A 23371-nucleotide genomic window follows, 5' to 3' on the forward strand; every position below is an offset into this window, starting at 1 on the left:
CTAGAGTTGCCCCTGGTGCAGTAGCTTAATCAGTAGAGTTGCCCCTAGAGTAGCTTAATCAGTAGAGTTGCCCCTGGTGCAGTAGCTAGAGTTGCCCCTGGTGCAGTAGCTTAATCAGTAGAGTTGCCCCTGGTGCAGTAGCTTAATCAGTAGAGTTGCCCCTAGAGTAGCTTAATCAGTAGAGTTGCCCCTAGAGTAGCTTAATCAGTAGAGTTGCCCCTGGTGCAGTAGCTTAATCAGTAGAGTTGCCCCTAGAGTAGCTTAATCAGTAGAGTTGCCCCTGGTGCAGTAGCTTAATCAGTAGTGTTGCCCCTGGTGCAGTAGCTTAATCAGTAGAGTTGCCCCTAGAGTAGCTTAATCAGTAGAGTTGCCCCTGGTGCAGTAGCTTTATCAGTAGAGTTGCCCCTAGAGTAGCTTAATCAGTAGAGTTGCCCCTGGTGCAGTAGCTTAATCAGTAGAGTTGCCCCTAGAGTAGCTTAATCAGTAGAGTTGCCCCTAGAGTAGCTTAATCAGTAGAGTTGCCCCTGGTGCAGTAGCTTAATCAGTAGAGTTGCCCCTAGAGTAGCGTAATCAGTAGAGTTGCCCCTGGTGCAGTAGCTTAATCAGTAGAGTTGCCCCTGGTGCAGTAGCTTAATCAGTAGAGTTGCCCCTAGAGTAGCTTAATCAGTAGAGTTGCCCCTGGTGCAGTAGCTTAATCAGTAGAGTTGCCCCTGGTGCAGTAGCTTAATCAGTAGAGTTGCCCCTGGTGCAGTAGCTTAATCAGTAGAGTTGCCCCTAGAGTAGCTTAATCAGTAGAGTTGCCCCTGGTGCAGTAGCTTAATCAGTAGAGTTGCCCCTAGAGTAGCTTAATCAGTAGAGTTGCCCCTGGTGCAGTAGCTTAATCAGTAGAGTTGCCCCTGGTGCAGTAGCTTAATCAGTAGAGTTGCCCCTGGTGCAGTAGCTTAATCAGTAGAGTTGCCCCTAGAGTAGCTTAATCAGTAGAGTTGCCCCTGGTGCAGTAGCTTAATCAGTAGAGTTGCCCCTAGAGTAGCTTAATCAGTAGAGTTGCCCCTGGTGCAGTAGCTTAATCAGTAGAGTTGCCCCTGGTGCAGTAGCTTAATCAGTAGAGTTGCCCCTAGAGTAGCTTAATCAGTAGAGTTGCCCCTAGAGTAGCTTAATCAGTAGAGTTGCCCCTAGAGTAGCTTAATCAGTAGAGTTGCCCCTGGTGCAGTAGCTTAATCAGTAGAGTTGCCCCTAGAGTAGCTTAATCAGTAGAGTTGCCCCTGGTGCAGTAGCTTAATCAGTAGAGTTGCCCCTAGAGTAGCTTAATCAGTAGAGTTGCCCCTGGTGCAGTAGCTTAATCAGTAGAGTTGCCCCTGGTGCAGTAGCTTAATCAGTAGAGTTGCCCCTAGAGTAGCTTAATCAGTAGAGTTGCCCCTAGAGTAGCTTAATCAGTAGAGTTGCCCCTTGAGTAGCTTAATCAGTAGAGTTGCCCCTGGTGCAGTAGCTTAATCAGTAGAGTTGCCCCTAGAGTAGCTTAATCAGTAGAGTTGCCCCTGGTGCAGTAGCTTAATCAGTAGAGTTGCCCCTAGAGTAGCTTAATCAGTAGAGTTGCCCCTAGAGTAGCTTAATCAGTAGAGTTGCCCCTGGTGCAGTAGCTTAATCAGTAGAGTTGCCCCTGGTGCAGTAGCTTAATCAGTAGAGTTGCCCCTAGAGTAGCTTAATCAGTAGAGTTGCCCCTAGAGTAGCTTAATCAGTAGAGTTGCCCCTGGTGCAGTAGCTTAATCAGTAGAGTTGCCCCTAGAGTAGCTTAATCAGTAGAGTTGCCCCTAGAGTAGCTTAATCAGTAGAGTTGCCCCTGGTGCAGTAGCTTAATCAGTAGAGTTGCCCCTAGAGTAGCTTAATCAGTAGAGTTGCCCCTAGAGTAGCTTAATCAGTAGAGTTGCCCCTGGTGCAGTAGCTTAATCAGTAGAGTTGCCCCTAGAGTAGCTTAATCAGTAGAGTTGCCCCTGGTGCAGTAGCTTAATCAGTAGAGTTGCCCCTAGAGTAGCTTAATCAGTAGAGTTGCCCCTAGAGTAGCTTAATCAGTAGAGTTGCCCCTGGTGCAGTAGCGTAATCAGTAGAGTTGCCCCTAGAGTAGCTTAATCAGTAGAGTTGCCCCTGGTGCAGCAGCTTAATCAGTAGAGTTGCCCCTAGAGTAGCTTAATCAGTAGAGTTGCCCCTAGAGTAGCTTAATCAGTAGAGTTGCCCCTGGTGCAGTAGCTTAATCAGTAGAGTTGCCCCTAGAGTAGCTTAATCAGTAGAGTTGCCCCTAGAGTAGCTTAATCAGTAGAGTTGCCCCTGGTGCAGTAGCTTAATCAGTAGAGTTGCCCCTGGTGCAGCAGCTTAATCAGTAGAGTTGCCCCTAGAGTAGCTTAATCAGTAGAGTTGCCCCTAGAGTAGCTTAATCAGTAGAGTTGCCCCTAGAGTAGCTTAATCAGTAGAGTTGCCCCTAGAGTAGCTTAATCAGTAGAGTTGCCCCAGAGTAGCTTAATCAGTAGAGTTGCCCCTAGAGTAGCTTAATCAGTAGAGTTGCCCCTGGTGCAGTAGCGTAATCAGTAGAGTTGCCCCTAGAGTAGCTTAATCAGTAGAGTTGCCCCTGGTGCAGCAGCTTAATCAGTAGAGTTGCCCCTAGAGTAGCTTAATCAGTAGAGTTGCCCCTAGAGTAGCTTAATCAGTAGAGTTGCCCCTGGTGCAGTAGCTTAATCAATAGAGTTGCCCCTAGAGTAGCTTAATCAGTATAGTTGCCCCTAGAGTAGCTTAATCAGTAGAGTTGCCCCTGGTGCAGTAGCGTAATCAGTAGAGTTGCCCCTAGAGTAGCTTAATCAGTAGAGTTGCCCCTAGAGTAGCTTAATCAGTAGAGTTGCCCCTAGAGTAGCTTAATCAGTAGAGTTGCCCCTGGTGCAGTAGCTTAATCAGTAGAGTTGCCCCTGGTGCAGTAGCTTAATCAGTAGAGTTGCCCCTAGAGTAGCTTAATCAGTAGAGTTGCCCCTGGTGCAGTAGCTTAATCAGTAGAGTTGCCCCTAGAGTAGCTTAATCAGTAGAGTTGCCCCTAGAGTAGCTTAATCAGTAGAGTTGCCCCTGGTGCAGTAGCTTAATCAGTAGAGTTGCCCCTGGTGTAGTAGCTTAATCAGTAGAGTTGCCCCTAGAGTAGCGTAATCAGTAGAGTTGCCCCTGGTGCAGTAGCTTAATCAGTAGAGTTGCCCCTAGAGTAGCTTAATCAGTAGAGTTGCCCCTAGAGTAGCTTAATCAGTAGAGTTGCCCCTGGTGCAGTAGCTTAATCAGTAGAGTTGCCCCTAGAGTAGCTTAATCAGTAGAGTTGCCCCTAGAGTAGCTTAATCAGTAGAGTTGCCCCTGGTGCAGTAGCTTAATCAGTAGAGTTGCCCCTAGAGTAGCTTAATCAGTAGAGTTGCCCCTGGTGCAGTAGCTTAATCAGTAGAGTTGCCCCTAGAGTAGCTTAATCAGTAGAGTTGCCCCTAGAGTAGCTTAATCAGTAGAGTTGCCCCTGGTGCAGTAGCGTAATCAGTAGAGTTGCCCCTAGAGTAGCTTAATCAGTAGAGTTGCCCCTGGTGCAGCAGCTTAATCAGTAGAGTTGCCCCTAGAGTAGCTTAATCAGTAGAGTTGCCCCTAGAGTAGCTTAATCAGTAGAGTTGCCCCTGGTGCAGTAGCGTAATCAGTAGAGTTGCCCCTAGAGTAGCTTAATCAGTAGAGTTGCCCCTAGAGTAGCTTAATCAGTAGAGTTGCCCCTAGAGTAGCTTAATCAGTAGAGTTGCCCCTAGAGTAGCTTAATCAGTAGAGTTGCCCCAGAGTAGCTTAATCAGTAGAGTTGCCCCTAGAGTAGCTTAATCAGTAGAGTTGCCCCTGGTGCAGTAGCGTAATCAGTAGAGTTGCCCCTAGAGTAGCTTAATCAGTAGAGTTGCCCCTGGTGCAGCAGCTTAATCAGTAGAGTTGCCCCTGGTGCAGTAGCGTAATCAGTAGAGTTGCCCCTAGAGTAGCTTAATCAGTAGAGTTGCCCCTAGAGTAGCTTAATCAGTAGAGTTGCCCCTAGAGTAGCTTAATCAGTAGAGTTGCCCCTGGTGCAGTAGCTTAATCAGTAGAGTTGCCCCTAGAGTAGCTTAATCAGTAGAGTTGCCCCTAGAGTAGCTTAATCAGTAGAGTTGCCCCTAGAGTAGCTTAATCAGTAGAGTTGCCCCTAGAGTAGCTTAATCAATAGAGTTGCCCCTGGTGCAGTAGCTTAATCAGTAGAGTTGCCCCTGGTGCAGTAGCTTAATCAGTAGAGTTGCCCCTGGTGCAGTAGCTTAATCAGTAGAGTTGCCCCTGGTGCAGTAGCTTAATCAGTAGAGTTGCCCCTAGAGTAGCTTAATCAGTAGAGTTGCCCCTAGAGTAGCTTAATCAGTAGAGTTGCCCCTAGAGTAGCTTAATCAGTAGAGTTGCCCCTGGTGCAGTAGCTTAATCAGTAGAGTTGCCCCTAGAGTAGCTTAATCAGTAGAGTTGCCCCTGGTGCAGTAGCTTAATCAGTAGAGTTGCCCCTAGAGTAGCTTAATCAGTAGAGTTGCCCCTAGAGTAGCTTAATCAGTAGAGTTGCCCCTAGAGTAGCTTAATCAGTAGAGTTGCCCCTAGAGTAGCTTAATCAGTAGAGTTGCCCCTGGTGCAGTAGCTGTGCACATCTCTCACTCTATTAAAATCATTGATTAAATACTTGGGGACAGCCCCATGCACAATCTTATGTACCATGCATACTTGGGGACAGCCCCATGCACAATCTTATGTGCCATGCATACTTGGGGACAGCCCCATGCACAATCTTATGTACTATGCACAGGTGCATTTGAGATACTCTGTCTTCAACCTTTGACCACCTGATGGTCTCAAAATGAGAAATGTCAAGATGAGATCTCATGGGGAGGTTCAAAATGATCCTTAGAACGTTATTTTGAGCACTCTGAAGCCTACAGTATGTTTCAGGTGCTTTAATACACCCTTATGCCATGAGCAGCGTGCATAGTCAGAATAAGGCTGAATTAGAGCACTTGCCTGGGTTAGCATCGCTTTCTTGTCCAGAAACCTTGAAACTCTGGCCAAGAAGCGTACGCGTGAGACCAATGACGCAGAATCATCTGCATATAAAAAAGTTCACATGAGCATACAGACTTAAGGTCATTTATAGAAGGGGAAAAGTGGGCCCCGCAGTTCCCCCAATATCCACCACCTGCTTCCTGTACCTCAGATAAGACCTCACCCATCTGACTGCTAAGTCATTGAATCCAGTGGCTTTTAATTTGCGTTCCAAAATGCCATGGTCAAAGATATCAAAGGCCTTCTGTAGGTCTAGCGTGACCATACCACAAAAAATACCTTTATCTACCTCCCTCCTGATGTAGTGGGTTAGATACAGTAAAGACTGGAATTCATAGAGTAGATTTTGTGATGCTAGATACTTGTCAATCTGTTCAGAAATGATCCTTTCGATTATCTTTGACAGAATAGAAACAGGTCTATAATTTCCATGATCTAGTTTACTCCCTTTCTTGTAAAGTGGAATCACTCTGGCAAGCTTGAGATCAAGTGGGAAATGTCCTTGCACTATAGACAAGTTTATGATATGAGTGAAACATGGGATGATAACCTCAGCAGCATCTCTTAAGAATCTAGATGGAATATTATCAACGCCAGTGACTTTAGAGATATTTAGGTTTTTAAGCTTCTCGGATACAACTGCCTCTGACACTTTTTAAAAAGAGAAGCCATCAACTTTGACCTCTTGCTGAGAATAAAAGTCAAGGATGTGACTTTCACCTCACTGGCCTGACTGCTTGGGTAGTTTACTAGCTACTGATGAGAAGTAGTTGAGTTGAAGTGGTTGAGTTGAAGTAGTTGAGTTGAAGTGGTTGAGTTGAAGTGGTTGAGTTGAAGTGGTTGCTAAAGCTATCTGCCCTCCTCCTGCTAGAACGTTATTCCCAGATCAAGAGTTATGTTTCTGTTTATAACGTTATTCCCAGATCAAGAGTTATGTTTCTGTTTTTTTGTTTTCAACCTGTTACCATAGCCAAGCTGCTTGAGGAACTTCCATAACTTACTTGGATCATTTTTATATTCCACAATTGTCTCATTGAAATACTCTAACCCTTTTTAGCATTGACCACGCCTGCTGTGTGGCTTTGTGGCTGTTACCTGTGATGTCATATCCTGCTGTGTGACTACTGCCTGTGATGTCACATCACCATATTACATCACTACTGAGCTTCAGGCTGTGCAGCACAAACAACAACAACAACAACAGCAACAAAAGCAAATGGACTTCACTTTTCTCCAGTCCGACGTAGTGGCTCTAACCATTTATTTCACTGTCTGTGGTGGATACTCCCTGTGATGTCATTTCCTGCTGTATGCCTGCTGCCTGTGAGGTTATATCCTGCTTATAGCTGCAAGTGAAGGAGGTTGGGAAGCAGACAGAGGCAGCCGCCAGTCTTATCATGCATAACAAGAACACTGTTTGAAAGCTGGTTACTCATTGACAGAAAGTAATTTTGCTTCATCACTCTTAGGGAGCAGGTTTTCTTTTATCACCTTTAGGGAGCAGGTTTTGTTATCGATGTGAGAACTGCATTTCTAACCAGACAAGGTATCCCGGGATACCTTGTGTAGAGGCGTGCTCTCCTGCTGCAGCTGCTGGTGTGCGTAGGTGTGTGTAGGTGCTGGTGTGTGTGTGTGTAGGTGCTGGTGTGTGTAGGTGTGTGTAGGTGCTGATGTATAGATGTGGTCTCTTGTCTGCTGCAGGTGCTGGTGTGTGTGTGTGTAGGTGCTGGTGTGTGTAGGTGTGTGCAGGTGCTGGTGTGTGTGTGTGCGTGTGTGTGTGTGTGTAGGTGCTGGTGTGTGTAGGTGCTGGTGTGTGTGTGTGTGTGTGTGTGTAGGTACTGATGTGTGTAGGTGTGTGTAGGTGCTGGTGTGTAGGTGCTGGTGTGTGTGTGTGTGTGTGTGTGTGTGTGTGTGTGTGTGTGTGTGTGTGTGTGTGTGTGTGTGTGTGTAGGTACTGATGTGTGTAGGTGTGTGTAGGTGCTGGTGTGTGTAGGTGCTGATGTGTGTGTAGGTGTGTGTAGGTGCTGATGTGTGTGTGTGTGTGTGTGTGTGTGTGTGTGTGTGTGCAGGTGCTGGTGTGGGACATTGGGAAGCTGAACCAGCAGAAGCTGCCCAACCTTAAGGGCGGTCTGAGTCTGCAGTCGGGAGCCCTGAGACCAGAGGAGAACCCCAGCCTCAACATCGACCTCAAGATCCAGCAGCTCGCCATCTCAGGTGGGCCCAGCCAATCACAACAGAGGCAGGAGTGAGGGACAAGGGGCCCAGCCAATCAGAAATGAAACAAGGCACAGGAGAGAGAGTGGGGACAGCCAATCATAACAAAGAGCTGGGGTGGGAGGGTCAATTATTGCTAAGACAAAGGGCATTGGCGAGAGAGGTGAGGGCCAGCAACCAATCACATCTCAGAGGTGAGGGCCAGCAACCAATCACATCTCAGAGGTGAGGGCCAGCAACCAATCACATCTCAGAGGTGAGGGCCAGCAACCAATCACAGCTCAGTTAAAGGTGGAGTCCCCTATTCTAATCCACACACACAGGCCCATTCTCAACCTCTCTCCTCGAGGCTCGGTTCTCCAGACTCAGTCCCACTGATCTATAACTCACACTGGATAGACTATCCCATTGTTGCCGCCCCATCATTCTCTATGTAGATCAGTGGGACCGAGGAAGGAAGGGAGGATAGATAAGGACACATGAGAGGCACCCTGTGGCACACACACACACTTGCTGGCTTTGGTTGAGCAAGACTCCCAGTCCCAGCCAATCAACACAGTGTTTCAAGGGCACAGAATGGAGGGGTTGAATCTGATTGGCACATGAGTGCAAGATCCATTTGAGGACGTGTTTCTGTTGATTGGTTGTGAAACCAGATATACAATAATAATACCATCCTCAAGGGTAGACATGTACATTCATACAGTTAATCTAATATTCATGTGTAGATGATAACACGTGTGTGTGTGTGTGTGTGTGTGTAGATGATCGTTTGGAGCATCATCTGTGTATTTCTTTGAATTATGTTGTAATGATGTCCTGTTAAAATCCAGTCTGCAGTGGTCAGTTATAATACAGGTACGTTTCACAACACCTGGCACTCAGTTAGAGAAAGCAGATATAGTGTGTGTGTGTGTGTGTGTGTTTTTGTCTCAGTTAGAGAAAGCACATCTGAAACAGAGTGGAAAAGATTATTTATAATTTGTTGTGTTGTTCCACAAACTCCTGTGGTTTATATTGTTCAGGTGTGCTATCTGTAGTCTATATTGTACAGGTGTGCTATCTGTAGTCTATATTGTACAGGTGTGCTATCTGTAGTCTATATTGTTCAAGTGTGCTATCTGTAGTTTATATTGTTCAGGTGTGCTATGCCCTATCTGTAGTTTATATTGTTCAGGTGTGCTATCTGTAGTTTATATTGTTCAGGTGTGCTATCTGTAGTTTATATTGTACAGGTGTGCTATCAGTAGTTTATATTGTTCAGGTGTGCTATCTGTAGTTTATATTGTACAGGTGTGCTATCAGTAGTTTATATTGTTCAGGTGTGCTATCTGTAGTTTATATTGTACAGGTGTGCTATCTGTAGTCTATATTGTACAGGTGTGCTATCTGTAGTTTATATTGTACAGGTGTGCTATCAGTAGTGTATATTGTTTGGGTGTGCTACCTGTAGTTTATATTGTTCAGGTGTGCTATCTGTAGTTTATATTGTTTGGGTGTGCTATCTGTAGTTTATATTGTTTGGGTGTGCTATCTGTAGTTTATATTGTTCAGGTGTGCTATCTGTAGTTTATATTGTTCGGGTGTGCTATGCCCTATCTGTAGTTTATATTGTACAGGTGCAATAACCCCTGTCTGTAGTATACCTCAGGACAGGTCTGCTAGTTCCTACCTGTAGTTTGTGTTGACAACTACCTGTTACCTACCTGCTAACTACCTGCTACCTCAGATTCAGTCCAAATATACACACCCATGGCTACTTAAAAATGTAAGGTATATCAAATGTTATTTTGGTGTATTAAAATGCATCGTTATTTTAGAATTTCCGAACGAAAGGGCTGGTAGCCTAATTGGTGCTTTTACCATAATGTAGGCTATAAAATCATCTACCTTGTCTGATTTGTGGAACTATTACCTTCAACCCTTTGGAGGTAAATAAAGAATGTAATTGGGGAAGTTGATGTGAGCGATTGATTGTATGGAGACTAGAGCTCATAGTGCTGTAGACGCCAGGAAGGCATTTCATTTAGCCTGGCTTGCACTCGGGCATCTGAATTCTCGCTCGTGCATGAATGTGCGTCCATGGAGGGCTTGACTTGAGCTGTATATGTTCAAAATCTGCCCGCCGTTTTGCGAAATCCGTACCCAACCTTTAAGTGCTAAGATTTTCTTAGGAGCGCTCTAAGAATGTTCTAAGAACGATCCCAAGAAGTTCTTAGCACTTAAGAATGTTCTAAGAACGCTCCCAAGAAGTTCTTAGCACTTAAGAGCTTCTTAACTAATCTGGGAGACCCGGCCATTGTGTGTGTGTGTGTGTGTGTGTGTGTGTGTGTGTGTGTGTGTGTGTGTTTGTTGACGGTGTGTCTGTTGTGTCCTGTGTGTGTGTGTGTGTGTGTGTGTTGACGGTGTGTGTTTGTTGTGTCCTGCGTGATAACGGTGTGTGTGTGTGTGTGTGTGTGTTGATGGCGTGTGTTGATGGTGTGTGTTTGTTGTGTCCTGTTTGATGACGGTGTGTGTGTGTGTGTGTTGACGGCGTGTGTGTGTGTCCTGCAGGGCTGAAGGTGTGCAGGTTGGACATGTACGGGGAGAAGTACAAGCCCTTCAAAGGCGTCAAGTACATCACCAAAGCAGGCAAGTTCCAGGTGCGCACCTGAGCCAGCTGTCTGGAGAGATGCAGCAGCAGCAGCAGCAGCAGCAGCAACAGCAACAACAACAACAACAACAACAAAACAACAACAACAACAACAACAACAACAACAACAACAACAACAACGTCGTGCCAAACACACACCTTTTGGTTCAGTGCTGATTCTTAACACATGTGTGACTATGGAAGCTCTTCAGCCTTATCCAGTATACTTTATTCAGCAGCCTTATCCAGTATACTTTATTCAGCAGCCTTATCCAGTATACTTTATTCAGCAGCCTTATCCAGTATACTTTATTCAGCAGCCTTATCCAGTATACTTTATTCAGCAGCCTTATCCAGTATACTTTATTCAGCAGACTTATCCAGTATACTTTATTCAGCAGCCTTATCCAGTATACTTTATTCAGCAGACTTTGTTTACACTAGTTCAGACAGCAAGTGAGCTCTCACCATGCCTGATTATTTTGTTAAAAAGGGGAAGACACGTGGGGAAATTTGAATTTGATTTGAAAGGGACGGGCCTTTTTTGCCTTCATTGTATGGAAATGTATTTGTCCTCGCTGTGATAATGAGGACTGCACCATGAGTTGTGTATTGAGTTTGGGATTTTTTTTATTTTAGAATTAGATGTTGGATGAAGTAATTCAGTATTGTACCATTCCGTGCACCAGTGTTCCTCCTGCTCTCTCATCCAAAGCTGTCTGAAGAAGCAGTGTATTCTGTGTGTGTGTGTGTGTGTGTGTACATTTGTGATCTTTGAGACCCTGGATCTGAAGTGTGTAAGCACGCCAATGTGTGTGTGTGTGTGTGTGTGTGTGTGTGTGTGTGTTGCATGTCATTTCAAATCACTCCCACTACTTTCTAACACCCCATCATTCAGGAGCAGAAATAGCACCCTCAACAGGCTAAGGCAGGAATAGCACCCTCTACAGGCTAGGCTAGTAATAGCACCCTTTACAGGCTAGGGCAGGAATAGCACCCTCTTAAGACTGGAACAGGAAAGAATCATCTGCACAAGTTACATAAGGTGTGTGTGTGTGTGTGTGTGTGTGCGCGTGCGTGTTACCAGATTACTTGCACAGGTTACGTTAGGTGTGTGTGTGTCTCTAAACAGCAGTTGGGACTCTCAGTTCTGGGTATCTAATCAACCCTTTGCCTCAGAGCCAAAGCACAGCCTGACTGTGTGTGTGTGTGTGTGTGTGTGTGTGTGTGTGTATATGTGTGTGTATCCGATCTCTGGCAGCAGACTGCAGTGTCAGAGAGGTGGGCTGTGTCGTGCTTAGCCATTTGTTGCCTTGGTAACCACCCAGTTCCAGCAGGTATCCTAGTGACTGTAGCCGGACGTCACTCTTGCCTCCCGGTGGTAGCGGTGGTATGGGGGGGGGGGGGGGGGGGTACCGTCAGTTCTCAGCCAGCACTCCTAAAGGAACTCTCTCTCTCTCGATGGTTCTTCTCTCTGGATGGTTCTCCTAAATGGTTCCAGTCAGTAAAAGTGCTCGTTTCAGGTCATATAGGGGTCAGATAGAGGTCAGATAGGGGTCAGATAGAGGTCAGAGGTCACTAGGAGCAGCCCTGGATGTGCACACAAATGAAACACTCAGCTGCCTGTTTGCACAAACACTAGAGACATAATTCCCTTTATTGCAGCGTGACCAAGTCGTATGAGTGTGTGTGTGTGTGCGTGTGTGTGCGTGCGTGCAAAGGGAACAACTTCTGTTAAAAAAAAAAAATACATATTTAAAAAAAACCCTAAAGCCTTCACATTGCTGAGAAATGTTAAATAAAATGATATTATGGAGTTTGAGTTGTGTGGGTCTCCTCTATCTAGTGCACACTCTCATGGAAATACTAATGTGACTATAAACACTCTTTTCATCATTATGTTGAACATGGAGTTGTGTCAGAAAGATTCATTTAAGAAATAATGTCCCAGCTGATGTTAGCTTCACACTTTACACCCTTTCGACAAGCTCCTGGTGCTTTTCAAGAGTTTGGATAGAACACACACTTCAAGAGAACCTCATTTCCCACAATCCCAGTTGTCATATTTGGTGTCCATGACATACATTCCAAAACCACAGTCACACTCGTACACAAGTCACAGAAGGGAACACAAGAAACGGAACCCTGCATACATGAGGAACTGAACATAAACATGCCCTGCTCTGTGTGCGCCCTCTACTGGCTCTAGTAGGAACCTTTTTTATTCCGTCCTGCCCATGGAGGTATTATAAGAACTGGAGAGAGGGACTAAGTCCCGCCCCCATTCATTTCAATGGCCGATGCTAGGCTAGCTACTTCAGCCAAAAAAGTTTGAAATTGGCCGCAGCCATCTTTGAGAAAATGGCGTTCCATGGGTGTCCATTTCCGTCACCAGCTAGAATGAGCCAATTAGGTTCCACGTTACAACGAGACAACATAGGTACATCGTTGATGAAGATTGGAGAGTGAGAGAAGGTGTTCGTGAACGAGCTCCTATCGTTACAGGCGCAAATGTATTTAATTATTTGAGTTGGGATGGTGGTGGAGAAGTTTGCCCCTTGTCTCGAAATCCTATAATGTGATATTCATATGTCATGATATAATAAACATGGCGAGTCAATATTGAGCAAGAATTCACTTAGCATACACATAAATATGATCCCCACAGTAAATGCTTTGAACTGACTGTAGCCTAGGATGTTATGTGCGCAATAGGCTGTCTACCCGACGAAAATTACTCTTAATAAGTACACATGGGATGTAAGAAACGTGTGGATACCAGATATGCTATTTGTGCTGCACCCAGTGTGAATTTGCAGTTTAAACCTACATTTGCAGACAGACGAAATGAAGCCAACGCATATTATAGGCTTACCGGTAGAAGCGCGCATCCATGTGTTATGTTTCGAGCAGCATGCATTTTAAGTCTGCTGTCACTGTCGGAAACTTTTGCCGTTATCTACTGTAGGCTGTGACCCCCAACGCTGCGTTGTTATGAACTAGGCTACAGGTCTGCAGCTGAGTGTTTTAGTTTTCATAGCCTACACGACAGCGAGTAGCTTAATAATGGGTTTAGTTAGAGAATTTCTTCGCATTTCCTAGAATGTCTTATCATACCTTGCCAACTCATACATAGTCTAATGCAAATAATAGTAACCTATTAGAACGACATTTGCTTTTTTATTTTATTCACAAAGCCTGGTATAATGATAATGCACAGGCATCAAGTATCGGTAACTTAATCCTAGTCGTCAGTCATTTTATTTATGTCTTCTAGAATGCATTATCAACATGGACGCGCGAGGACGCTCGTGCCGAAATCGAAACTCGTGCATGAGCTGAGACAGCTCGTGCATGAGCTGTCTCGTGCATGCGCTGGTGCCGGATATGGTACAACCATGGAACGCCATTTTTTCAAAGATGTCGGCGGCCAAATGACATGCTAACTGGCTGAAGCTAACCCTCCAAATCCTGACCCCCTGGTCCTGCCCCAGCCCAAAGCTAGTGGATATGAGTAGACGAAAGGCAGTGCTAGAGCTGGCTAGCAGTCAACAGAGAGAGAGAGATCAGGTCAGTCTACTGTGTAGGGAGAGATCAGATCAGTCTACAGGAGAGATCAGTTCAGTCTACAAGAGAGATCAGTTCAGTCTACAAGAGAGATCAGTCGGTCTACAGGAGAGAGATCAGTTCAGTCTACAGGAGAGATCAGTTCAGTCTACAGGAGAGATCAGTTCAGTCTACAAGAGAGATCAGTCGGTCTACAGGAGAGAGATCAGTTCAGTCTACAAGATAGAGATCAGTTCAGTCTACAAGAGAGATCAGTTCAGTCTACAGGAGAGAGATCAGTTCAGTCTAAAAGAGAGAGATCAGTTCAGTCTAAAGGAGAGAGATCAGTCGGTCTACAGGAGTCTGCACACCAGACAGGTTTGTGCTTATCTTGACCTTCATGTGTAAATACACATAGCTTTTAAAACACACACTCTCAGAGCTGTGTAAATACGCATAGCTTTTAAAACACACACACTCTCAGAGCCTACCACAAAGATGCTGGCCAGATATCAAACACTTATGGGCAAAAAGACCTGCGGGTCCTGAATCCAACACTCCCACAGATTTAAGATCAGGCACATACTAAGACACCTGTGGCAGCACTAGGGTCGCGTGAGTCGTGCAATGCTCAAGATCTGTTTCTTTGGTTACAAAGCTGACTTGTTAGATTTAATATACTAATATATAATATATTATAGATTTAATAGTACTAGTTTCTCGCTAACTTTAGTGCACAAATCCTGAACATTTTATTATTACACAACAGTTATTTTTTTAATGTTAACTCTTATGTTGAGACTAAGACTAGTGCCTTTGAGTTAGCTCTGCCCTCTTGGAAGCATTTGTGACTCACAGCAGGCAGCGACAGACACCCCCACACATTTCTGATCAGGCACATATGAAGACACCTGTAGCAATACCAGGGCCATGTTGACACCCCCACACATTTCTGATCAGGCACATATGAAGACACCTGTAGCAATACCAGGGCCATGTGTCTGACACCCCCACACATTTCTGATCAGGCACATATGAAGACACCTGTAGCAACACCAGGGCCATGTTGACACCCCCACACATTTCTGATCAGGCACATATGAAGACACCTGTAGCAACACCAGGGCCATGTTGACACCTCCACATATTTCTGATCAGGCACTGCGGTGCCCATTCTTTGAAGACAACTCACACTGCTGGCCAGTCTCAAAGCTGCCCAATCAGTGCTCAGACACAGCAGCCTCTGGCCGAGGTACGGCATCACTCTGGTCCAGTTCTGGCAGCTCTCTGAGCTCTGATTGGTCAGCTCTGGTCTGGTGTTGAATTTTACAGGAATAAACAGCTCAACTGTTTTAACAATTGTACCAACAGCCTTTTTATCCAGAAAAATATTATAATCTCACAGCAAAAATAAAATATAATTTCCACTCTCACACCGAAGTGTTTAGATTCTAGTACAAAAAATGTGTCCAGCAAAGTAAACATTCAGATTCAAGCCTGACCTGTCCAGTAGCCTCAGAGCCCACAGAGTGATGAACACACTGCACTGGACTGACCTAACAGGTGTGTATGTGTGTGTGTGTGTGTGTGACCTAACATGAATAACCACAATGTGTGCGTGTGTGTGACCTAACATAAATAACCACAGTGTGTCTGTGTGTCTGTGTGTGTGTGTGTGTGTGTGTGTGTGTGTGACCTAACAGATGAATACACAGAGAAACACGCAGTGACCTAACAGATGAATATCACACAGTGTGTGTGTGTGTGTGTGTGTATGTGTGTGTGTGACATAACTAGAATAAACACACTGTGAGTGTGTGTGTGTGAAACCTAACATGAATAAACACTCACAGTGTGTGTGTGTGTGTGTGTGTGTGTGTGTGTGTGATCTAACAGATGAAACAGACTAAACCTTTGGCGTCCTTCACGTCCAGGTATGACACATCAAGGCAAAACGTATGAGGCAGACTGAAGCTAGACAGTGTGTGTGTGTGTGTGTGTGTGTGTGTGTGACCTAACAGATGAATACACAGAGAAACACGCAGTGACCTAACAGATGAATATCACACAGTGTGTGTGTGTGTGTGTGTGTATGTGTGTGTGTGACATAACTAGAATAAACACACTGTGAGTGTGTGTGTGTGAAACCTAACATGAATAAACACTCACAGTGTGTGTGTGTGTGTGTGTGTGTGTGTGTGTGTGTGTGTGATCTAACAGATGAAACAGACTAAACCTTTGGCGTCCTTCACGTCCAGGTATGACACATCAAGGCAAAACGTATGAGGCAGACTGAAGCTAGACAGTGTGTGTGTGTGTGTGTGTGTGTGTGTGTAAAGGATGAGGCAGACTGAAGCTAGACAGTGTGTGTGTGTGTGTGTGTGTGTGTGTGTGTGTAAAGGACGAGGCAGACTGAAGCTAGACAGTGTGTGTGTGTGTGTGTGTGTGTGTCTAGTACTAACATCATCTAGTACACAGAGCTGTAGTACAGGTGTCTAGTACTAACGTCATCTAGTACACACAGCTGTAGTACAGGTGTCTAGTACTAACATCATCTAGTACACACAGGTGTAGTACAGGTGTCTAGTACTAACATCATCTAGTACACACAGGTGTAGTACAGGTGTCTAGTAGTTAACATCATCTAGTACACACAGCTGTAGTACAGGTGTCTAGTACTAACGTCATCTAGTACACACAGCGGTAGTACAGGTGTCTAGTACACTAAGCCAGCCCATGCTTTGCGAATAGCTTTAAATGGTGTCAGAAGTGAATAGCACTTTATAGGTCCTGAAGCAAGACAAACCAACCGAATGTGAATAAAATAACGCTTGGAGAAAGCCACTGAGCATACCTATAAATCTATATGTACATTTCCTCATTAAGAGAGTACTGTGAGAACACTAAATTAAGAGTAAACTTCGTTTAGGAGCACAACCTCCGTCGGCTTCATTTCAAAAATAGAAAAGAAAAAAAAACTCTTCATGCAAAAAAATATTGGATAAAACTCTGGAAACCCAAAATACAAAAAATATATTTTCCAAAAACCATCTGTTGGTATTCTATAGCGCAACGGGACGACAGCAAAACCTTTCTGATGAGAGGCATGACCTCTGACCTCTGACGCCCCCGATGAGCTGAGAACGCCCCGCAAGCCGTCTCCTAACATGAATAACCACAGTGTGTGTGTGTGTGCGTGTGTGTGTGCACCGTTATTCTCCTAACATGAATAACCAGTGTGTGTGTGTGAGTGTGTGTGTGTGTGTGTGTGCACCGTTATTCTCCTAACATGAATAACCACAGTGTGTGTGTGTGTGTGTGTGTGTGTGTGTGTGTGTGTGTGTGAGGCCGCCCCGCAGGCCGTCTCAGTAGTAAACGCAGTGAGAAAGTAATCAATCAACCAGCCAGCACTGACCACTACCAATCAATAACGATCAATCAACCAGCCAGCACTGACCACCGCCAATCAATAAGGGTCAGTTGAAGAGCAAGCACAGAGAGGTGAAGTCTGACGAGTGAGTCCTGACTGCCGGCCGTGACCCTCCTTGCTCACAGCGCAGCGGCGGCAGAGGGGTGCGAGCAGAAAGGTCGCGGGGTCGCGTGGAGGTCACCCAGGTTGGCGTGGAGGTCATGACCCCTCACTGGTACCAGGGCGTCTTGCGCACCCAGCGCAGCGTGAAGCCGGCGTCCATGCGGATCTTGATGGAGGCGGCCTCCGCCTCACGCACCGTCTCCTTCACGCTCTGCATCAGGTTCTGAGCGTTATGCACCAGCATCTCCGTGGCCTACACACACACACACACACACACACACACACACACACACACACACAGAGCTCTGATCAGAGAGGGATAGAGAAAGAGAGGTGTGTGTGTGTGCGTGTGTGTGTGTACGTGTGTGTGTGTCTGACCTGTTCGGACTCCTCCTCACTGATGTTGGTGCGGCTCAGCATGGTGGCTTTGTGTGTGTGTGTGTGTATGTGTGTGTGTATGTGTGTGTGTACGTGTGTGTGTGTCTGACCTGTTCGGACTCCTCCTCACTGATGTTGGTGCGGCCCAGCATGGTGGCTTTGTGTGTGTGTGTGTGTATGTGTGTGTGTGTGTGTGTGTGTGTGTGTACGTGTGTGTGTGTCTGACCTGTTCGGACTCCTCCTCACTGATGTTGGTGCGGCCCAGCATGGTGGCTTTGTGTGTGTGTGTGTGTATGTGTGTGTGTACGTGTGTGTGTACGTGTGTGTGTGTCTGACCTGTTCGGACTCCTCCTCACTGATGTTGGTGCGGCCCAGCATGGTGGCTTTGACGGTGGAAAGGATCTTCAGCTGAGTGCTGATGGTGGGGATACGCTCACACACCTACATACACACACACACACACACACACACACACACACATTCAAGTGCAGGACACTTGCTCATTAAAGTGAATGTGTTGAGATGTGTTGAGGTGTGTTGAGGTGTGTTGAGGTGAATGTGTTGAGATGTGTTGAGGTGTGTTGAGGTGAATGTGTTGAGGTGAATGTGTTGAGATGTGTTGAGATGAATGTGTTGAGGTGTGTTGAGGTGTATGTGTTGAAGTGTGTTGAGGTGAATGTGTTGAGGTGTGTTGAGGTGAATGTATTGAAGTGTGTTGAGGTGTGTCGAGGTGAATGTGTTGAGATGTGTTGAGGTGAATGTGTTGAGGTGTGTTGAGGTGTGTTGAGATGTATTGAGGTAAATGTGTTAAGGTGTGTTGAGGTGAATGTGTTGAGATGTGTTGAGGTGAATGTGCTGTGGTGTGTTGAGGTGAATGTGTTGAGGTGTGTTGAGATGATGTGTTGAGGTGAATGTGTTGAGATGTGTTGAGATGAATGTGTTGAGATGTGTTTAGGTGTGTTGAGGTGAATGTGTTGAGATGTGTTGAGGTGTGTTGAGGTGAATGTGTTGAGATGTGTTGAGGTGTGTTGAGGTGAATGTGTTGAGATGTGTTGAGGTGTGTTGAGGTGAATGTGTTGAGGTGTGTTGAGGTGAATGTGTTGAGATGTGTTGAGGTGTGTTGAGGTGAATGTGTTGAGATGTTTTGAGGTGAATGGGTTGAGATGTGTTGAGGTGTGTTGAGATGAATGTGTTGAGATGTGTTGAGGTGTTTTGAGGTGAATGTGTTGAGATGTGTTGAGGTGTTTTGAGGTGAATGGGTTGAGATGTGTTGAGGTGTGTTGAGATGAATGTGTTGAGATGTGTTGAGGTGTTTTGAGGTGAATGTGTTGAGATGTGTTGAGGTGTTTTGAGGTGAATGTGTTGAGATGTGTTGAGGTGTTTTGAGGTGAATGTGTTGAGGTGTGTTGAGGTGAATGTGTTGAGGTGTGTTGAGATGTGTTGAGATGTGTTGAGGTGAATGTATTGAGACTTGTTGAGGTGAATGTGTTGAGGTGTGTTGAAGTGAATGTGTTGAGTTGTGTTGAGATGTGTTGAGGTGTGTTGAGGTGTTGTGTTGTAGTTGAGGTGTGTTGAGGTGTGTTTAGGTGAATGTGTTGAGGTGAATGTGATTGTGCGCGTGCTACACACCTGTAGCAGATGGGTGCGTATGTGTTAGAGCATGTGTATATGTGTGTGTGTGTGTGTGTGTGTGTGTGTCTGCGTGATACACACCTGTAGCAGGTTGGTGCGTATGTGTTAGAGCATGTGTAAATATGTGTGTGTGTGTGTGTGTGTGTGTGTCTGCGTACTACACACCTGTAGCAGGTTGGTGCGTATGCGTTAGAGCATGTGTAAATATGTGTGTGTGTGTGTGTGTGTGTGCGTGCTACACACCTGTAGCAGGTTGGTGCGTATGCGTTTGTCGGTGCACTGCTTGGCGACCTCCTTGGCGAGGCGGGTGACTTCGTCGGAGGCCTTGGCGATGTCCTTGGCACACTGGATGAGCGCGCGCTTGTTGCCGCTACCGCCGCGCACCAGCCGCGACATCTCCGCCATCAGCAGCGCCATGCGCTTAGCCGCCGCGATGATGTCATTGCCCTGCACACAGGTCACACAGGGGTCAGGGCTCAAAGGTCACCGTAAGGGCAGTGTTGACGTGCTTCATCTAAGAAACCAGGCAGTGGCTCCTATGGTAACCTTATGGATCCAGGCAGTGGTTCCTATGGTAACCTAAAGGTTCCAGGCAGTGGTTCCTATGGTAACCTAAAGGTTCCAGGCAATGGGTCCTATCCAAACATCTAAGTTGTAATGCGTCATTGACTGCGTTACTCCACTGCCCTCCCACATGTGGGGCGTTCTCCTGAGCTACATCACTCCTAGCATCAGCTCTTCTGAAGACCTTTAGTGTGTCCTAAACATACAAGCTCTTCTGAAGACCTTTAGTGTGTCCTAAACATACAAGCTCTTCTGAAGACCTTAAGTGTGTCCTAAATCACATACAAGCTCTTCTGAAGACCTTTAGTGCGTCCTAAATCACATACAAGCTCTTCTGAAGACCTTAAGTGTGTCCTAAATCACATACAAGCTCTTCTGAAGACCTTAAGTGTGTCCTAAATCACATACAAGCTCTTCTGAAGACCTTTAGTGCGTCCTAAATCACATACAAGCTCTTCTGAAGACCTTCAGTGTGTCCTAAATCACATACAATGAACATCTACATTTCTATTTTCAAATGAATCATCCAAGTTTGTTCCACAGAGCAGGTGAAATTAGAGAGAAAAGTCACCATGTCAAACTCATGCAACCTGCCAGAGTCTGGGCACAAAGCATTTGGACTGTGAGTGTGTGTGTGTCTGCGTGTGTGTGTGTGTCTGTTAGGGATGGAAATTAGCACTAGCCACCAGCCAAATGCTGGTAAAATGTGAGGGTGGCTGGTAGATTTCAGACACAAAGTCATATTTTAACATTGAGTGGCTGGTTAATTTGAGCAGCTGCTATTGGCTGATAGATTTTCACATTTTCAAATTTTAGTTTCCACCCCTGGTGTGTGTGTGTGTGTGTGTATGTGTGTGTGTGTGTGTGTGTGTGTGTGAGCTGTGAGAGCAGTGTGGAACTCGTGTCTTTACAATCTGCAAGTGACCTTGTGGGTGACCGCGGTGTGAGGGTCTCCCACATACACACACACACAGGCACGCACGCACGCACGCACGCACGCACGTACACACACACACACACACACACACACACACACACACACACACACACAATAGCGCAGGGTGTTTGTCAGACACATACACAGTTCTGGACACAAATGCAGACTCTCTTCTTTTGTGTTAGCAGTGTGTGTGTGTGTGTGTGTGTGTGTGCAGACTCTATTGGTGTTAGCAGAGCTGTGTGTGTGTGTGTGTGTGTGCAGACTCTATTGGTGTTAGCAGAGCTGTGTGTGTGTGTGTGTGTGTGTGTGTGTGTGTGTGTGTGTGTGTGTGTGCAGACTCTATTGGTGTTAGCAGACATCTTGTGTGATGCAGAGCTCCAGTCAGTGAATGGTTAATGAGGCAAATTTCATTTTTTCCTGCAATTGCACAGCGCCTACTGCAGAGGCCACTGTTTCCCTTTAGTTTGGCATATTGTTTTTTCTTTCTGCTGGATTACAAGCATCTCTAAACGGACCACATTTCAGCCCTCTAGGTCACTTGATATGGCTTAGAAACACACCTGAGCCCTCGCACCAGGTCTCGTGAAGCTGTGTGTAAAGTAGTTCAATATAGAATAAAAAAAAATATATTTTAGACTATTATTTGCAAAGGTATGCCCATACATTTTGCAAAATGCCCTATGGAAACTCCTAATAGAACCTCTGGCTACCAAAAATGCATACTGACAATAAAACACTTACTACATATGAACCCCTTTGTGTACAAGCATAATCTTGACACCATCGGGGGGATTTGTGGAGTTAGTGGGTTAATTTGGTGCAAGATGCAAAGAAACAAACAAAATGGCAGGCAGGTGACATGACTTCATCGCCACGGAGACCCGAGGAAACTGTCATCCTTGGCTTCACACGGGTGGGCGGGACAAGCGGTGTGATTGACAGCAGAGTGGATTGCAGACAGAGTGTGGTCTCCTCCTCTGATTGGAGGGTTGGTGTTGGCTGGGCGTGTCATTAGATACAAACAGGACTCGCGCGTGAAGCCAGCATCAGTTCATCCAAAAACAAGTGCACGCCAAAACTTGCCATTCCAATAGTCGCCAAGGGCAACCTCAGCACCAATCACAACATCATCAGCAGCAACACCAACAGATCCCCTCGGGATGCAGTAGTCATAGTAACAGCAGCGGTGTTCCCTCACAGAGGCCCCGCCCAGGCCCCCAGAATGCCGCGGGGCCGGCGGAAGCAGGAAGTACCTTACTGGACCACTTGCGAGCTTCCTGGTGCAAAGCCTGGGCGGCGGCCAGAATGGGCTGGTTCACCGGCTGATTGGTGGGAATGAGCAGCAGCTCGGGCTCATAATCGTCCTCGTTGTCTGTGAACTCGTCCTCCTCGTCTACATCCACCTCACCCTCCGCCCCATCAAAGCCCCCCGAATCCTCCGGCTGACCGATGGGGGGTGGGGGGTGGGGGAGGGTGAGAAGGGGAAGAGGGGGGGGGGAGCAGGGAGAGAGAAGGAGAGAGTTAGTGTGAGGCACTGGATGTAAACCTACTGGAGAGGAGAGAGAGGGGACAAATAGGATGGAGGGTTGAGAGAGAAGAGATATGAGCGGGAGGGAGATGGTGGAAAAAAGAAGAGAGGAGGAGAGAGGGGAGGAAGGGAGAAGGGAGGGAGGAAGGGAGAAGGGAGGGAGATGGTGAGAAGGGAGGAGATATGGGGATGAGGAGGGAGGATAGGAGAGGAGGAGGAGGAGAGAGGGGGATGAGTTCAGAGAGGAAGAAAGGGAGAGGAGAGGGAGGAGAGGAAGCTCTGGCAACCCAAACTGGATTGTCAGCGATAGGTCAAGTTTGGGTCTCTCCCACTTTGCAGCTCCATCATGGAGCCCAAGCTCTGAGGGATGTCAACACAGATACTAGTGGGGTTAGATCTGTTAGGGATGTCTATAGCCTACTGCTACACTGCACAAATCCACTGAGCATTCCTCTCGCTAGCATACTAACCTATAGCTATATCAGCTATGCTGCGCTATGAGCTGAGCAAATTAAGCTAAGCTAAGCTAAGCCAACACAAGTTTAAAGGCCTAAACACACCAACCCGATTATCGGCCGTCGGGCAGTCGGGGGCGGTCGGGGACTCGTCTGTTTGGTGTGTCCCGTGCCGTCGGCAGTCGGCGGCGGGGCTAATTTTGGCCAGTTTTGGCCGACTTTTGGCCTCAATTATAATATAATATATAATAATAATCTGATTGGTTGAGTCCTAAACCTTCGAAACATCTATGTAGCAGAGGACCTCGTTTAAACTAACCATACGCCCTACACTCAGCGATGTAAGTTTCGAACCCATTTTGATAAACCTTCCTACCATCAATTTGCTAGAACTAGGTTTCTGAACGTGTGTTATTTCAGGTTATTTCCCATTCACTTTTCGTTTACTGTGCTAATATTAGCTAGCAAGCTAGCTAGCTAGGTTAATGGGCGAAAAGTAATTTATTCCGTGCCCAAGAGAGTGTTTCGTTGGCATCACACACAAGCAATGGCAATACAATAATATACAATTATATTTATATTTTCTTATTGCTTAATCAGTGAAGTCCGAAAAACTAGTTCTGCGAATCCTGCATGATATCTACTCGGCTGACTCTGAAGCCTGCAGTTATGGGTAATGTATCACACTTTGCGCACGTGCAGAACGTACAATCGGCGTCGGTGTCGCTTCAGTGTGTTCAGTGGCACTTTTTTGACCGACCAGGAGAGACGAGAGCCTGACTGATAGTCCAACTGCTTTTATGCCAATGGTCGGCCGGTCGGGTTGGTGTGTTTAGGCCTTAAAACACATGTTAGT

At 46.1% G+C, this 23371-nt stretch overlaps 2 protein-coding genes across 3 annotated transcripts in view; one reads left to right on the forward strand and one right to left on the reverse strand.

Moving 5' to 3' along the window:
• Positions 1–11347, forward strand: part of ap3m1 (adaptor related protein complex 3 subunit mu 1) — a 39675-nt gene extending 28328 nt beyond the window's left edge. The window contains exons 8-9 of one of the 2 annotated variants that reach the window (XR_009936188.1): positions 6152–6700; positions 7164–7281. Coding sequence is in view for 1 of the 2 variants with exons in the window: in XM_062519234.1 (XP_062375218.1) it covers positions 7164–7308; positions 9862–9962 (246 nt within the window). In the remaining variant the exon portion in view is untranslated. Of the gene's footprint in view, positions 1–6151; positions 6701–7163; positions 7309–9861 lie in introns of those variants that run through there. The other variant, XM_062519234.1, reaches the window with a different exon arrangement.
• Positions 11348–13428: 2081 nt separating this feature from the next.
• Positions 13429–23371, reverse strand: part of LOC134063627 (vinculin-like) — a 69664-nt gene continuing 59721 nt past the window's right edge. Inside the window, exons 21-24 of the mRNA XM_062519235.1 lie at positions 21786–21974; positions 19272–19475; positions 17733–17837; positions 13429–17271 (exon numbers count right to left, since the gene is read on the reverse strand). Of these exons, the coding sequence (XP_062375219.1) occupies positions 17125–17271; positions 17733–17837; positions 19272–19475; positions 21786–21974 (645 nt within the window). The 3' untranslated portion in view covers positions 13429–17124. The remainder of the gene's footprint in view (positions 17272–17732; positions 17838–19271; positions 19476–21785; positions 21975–23371) is intronic.

This window comes from Sardina pilchardus, chromosome 18 (assembly GCF_963854185.1).
Source record: "Sardina pilchardus chromosome 18, fSarPil1.1, whole genome shotgun sequence".
Classification (NCBI taxonomy): Eukaryota; Metazoa; Chordata; class Actinopteri; order Clupeiformes; family Clupeidae; genus Sardina; species Sardina pilchardus.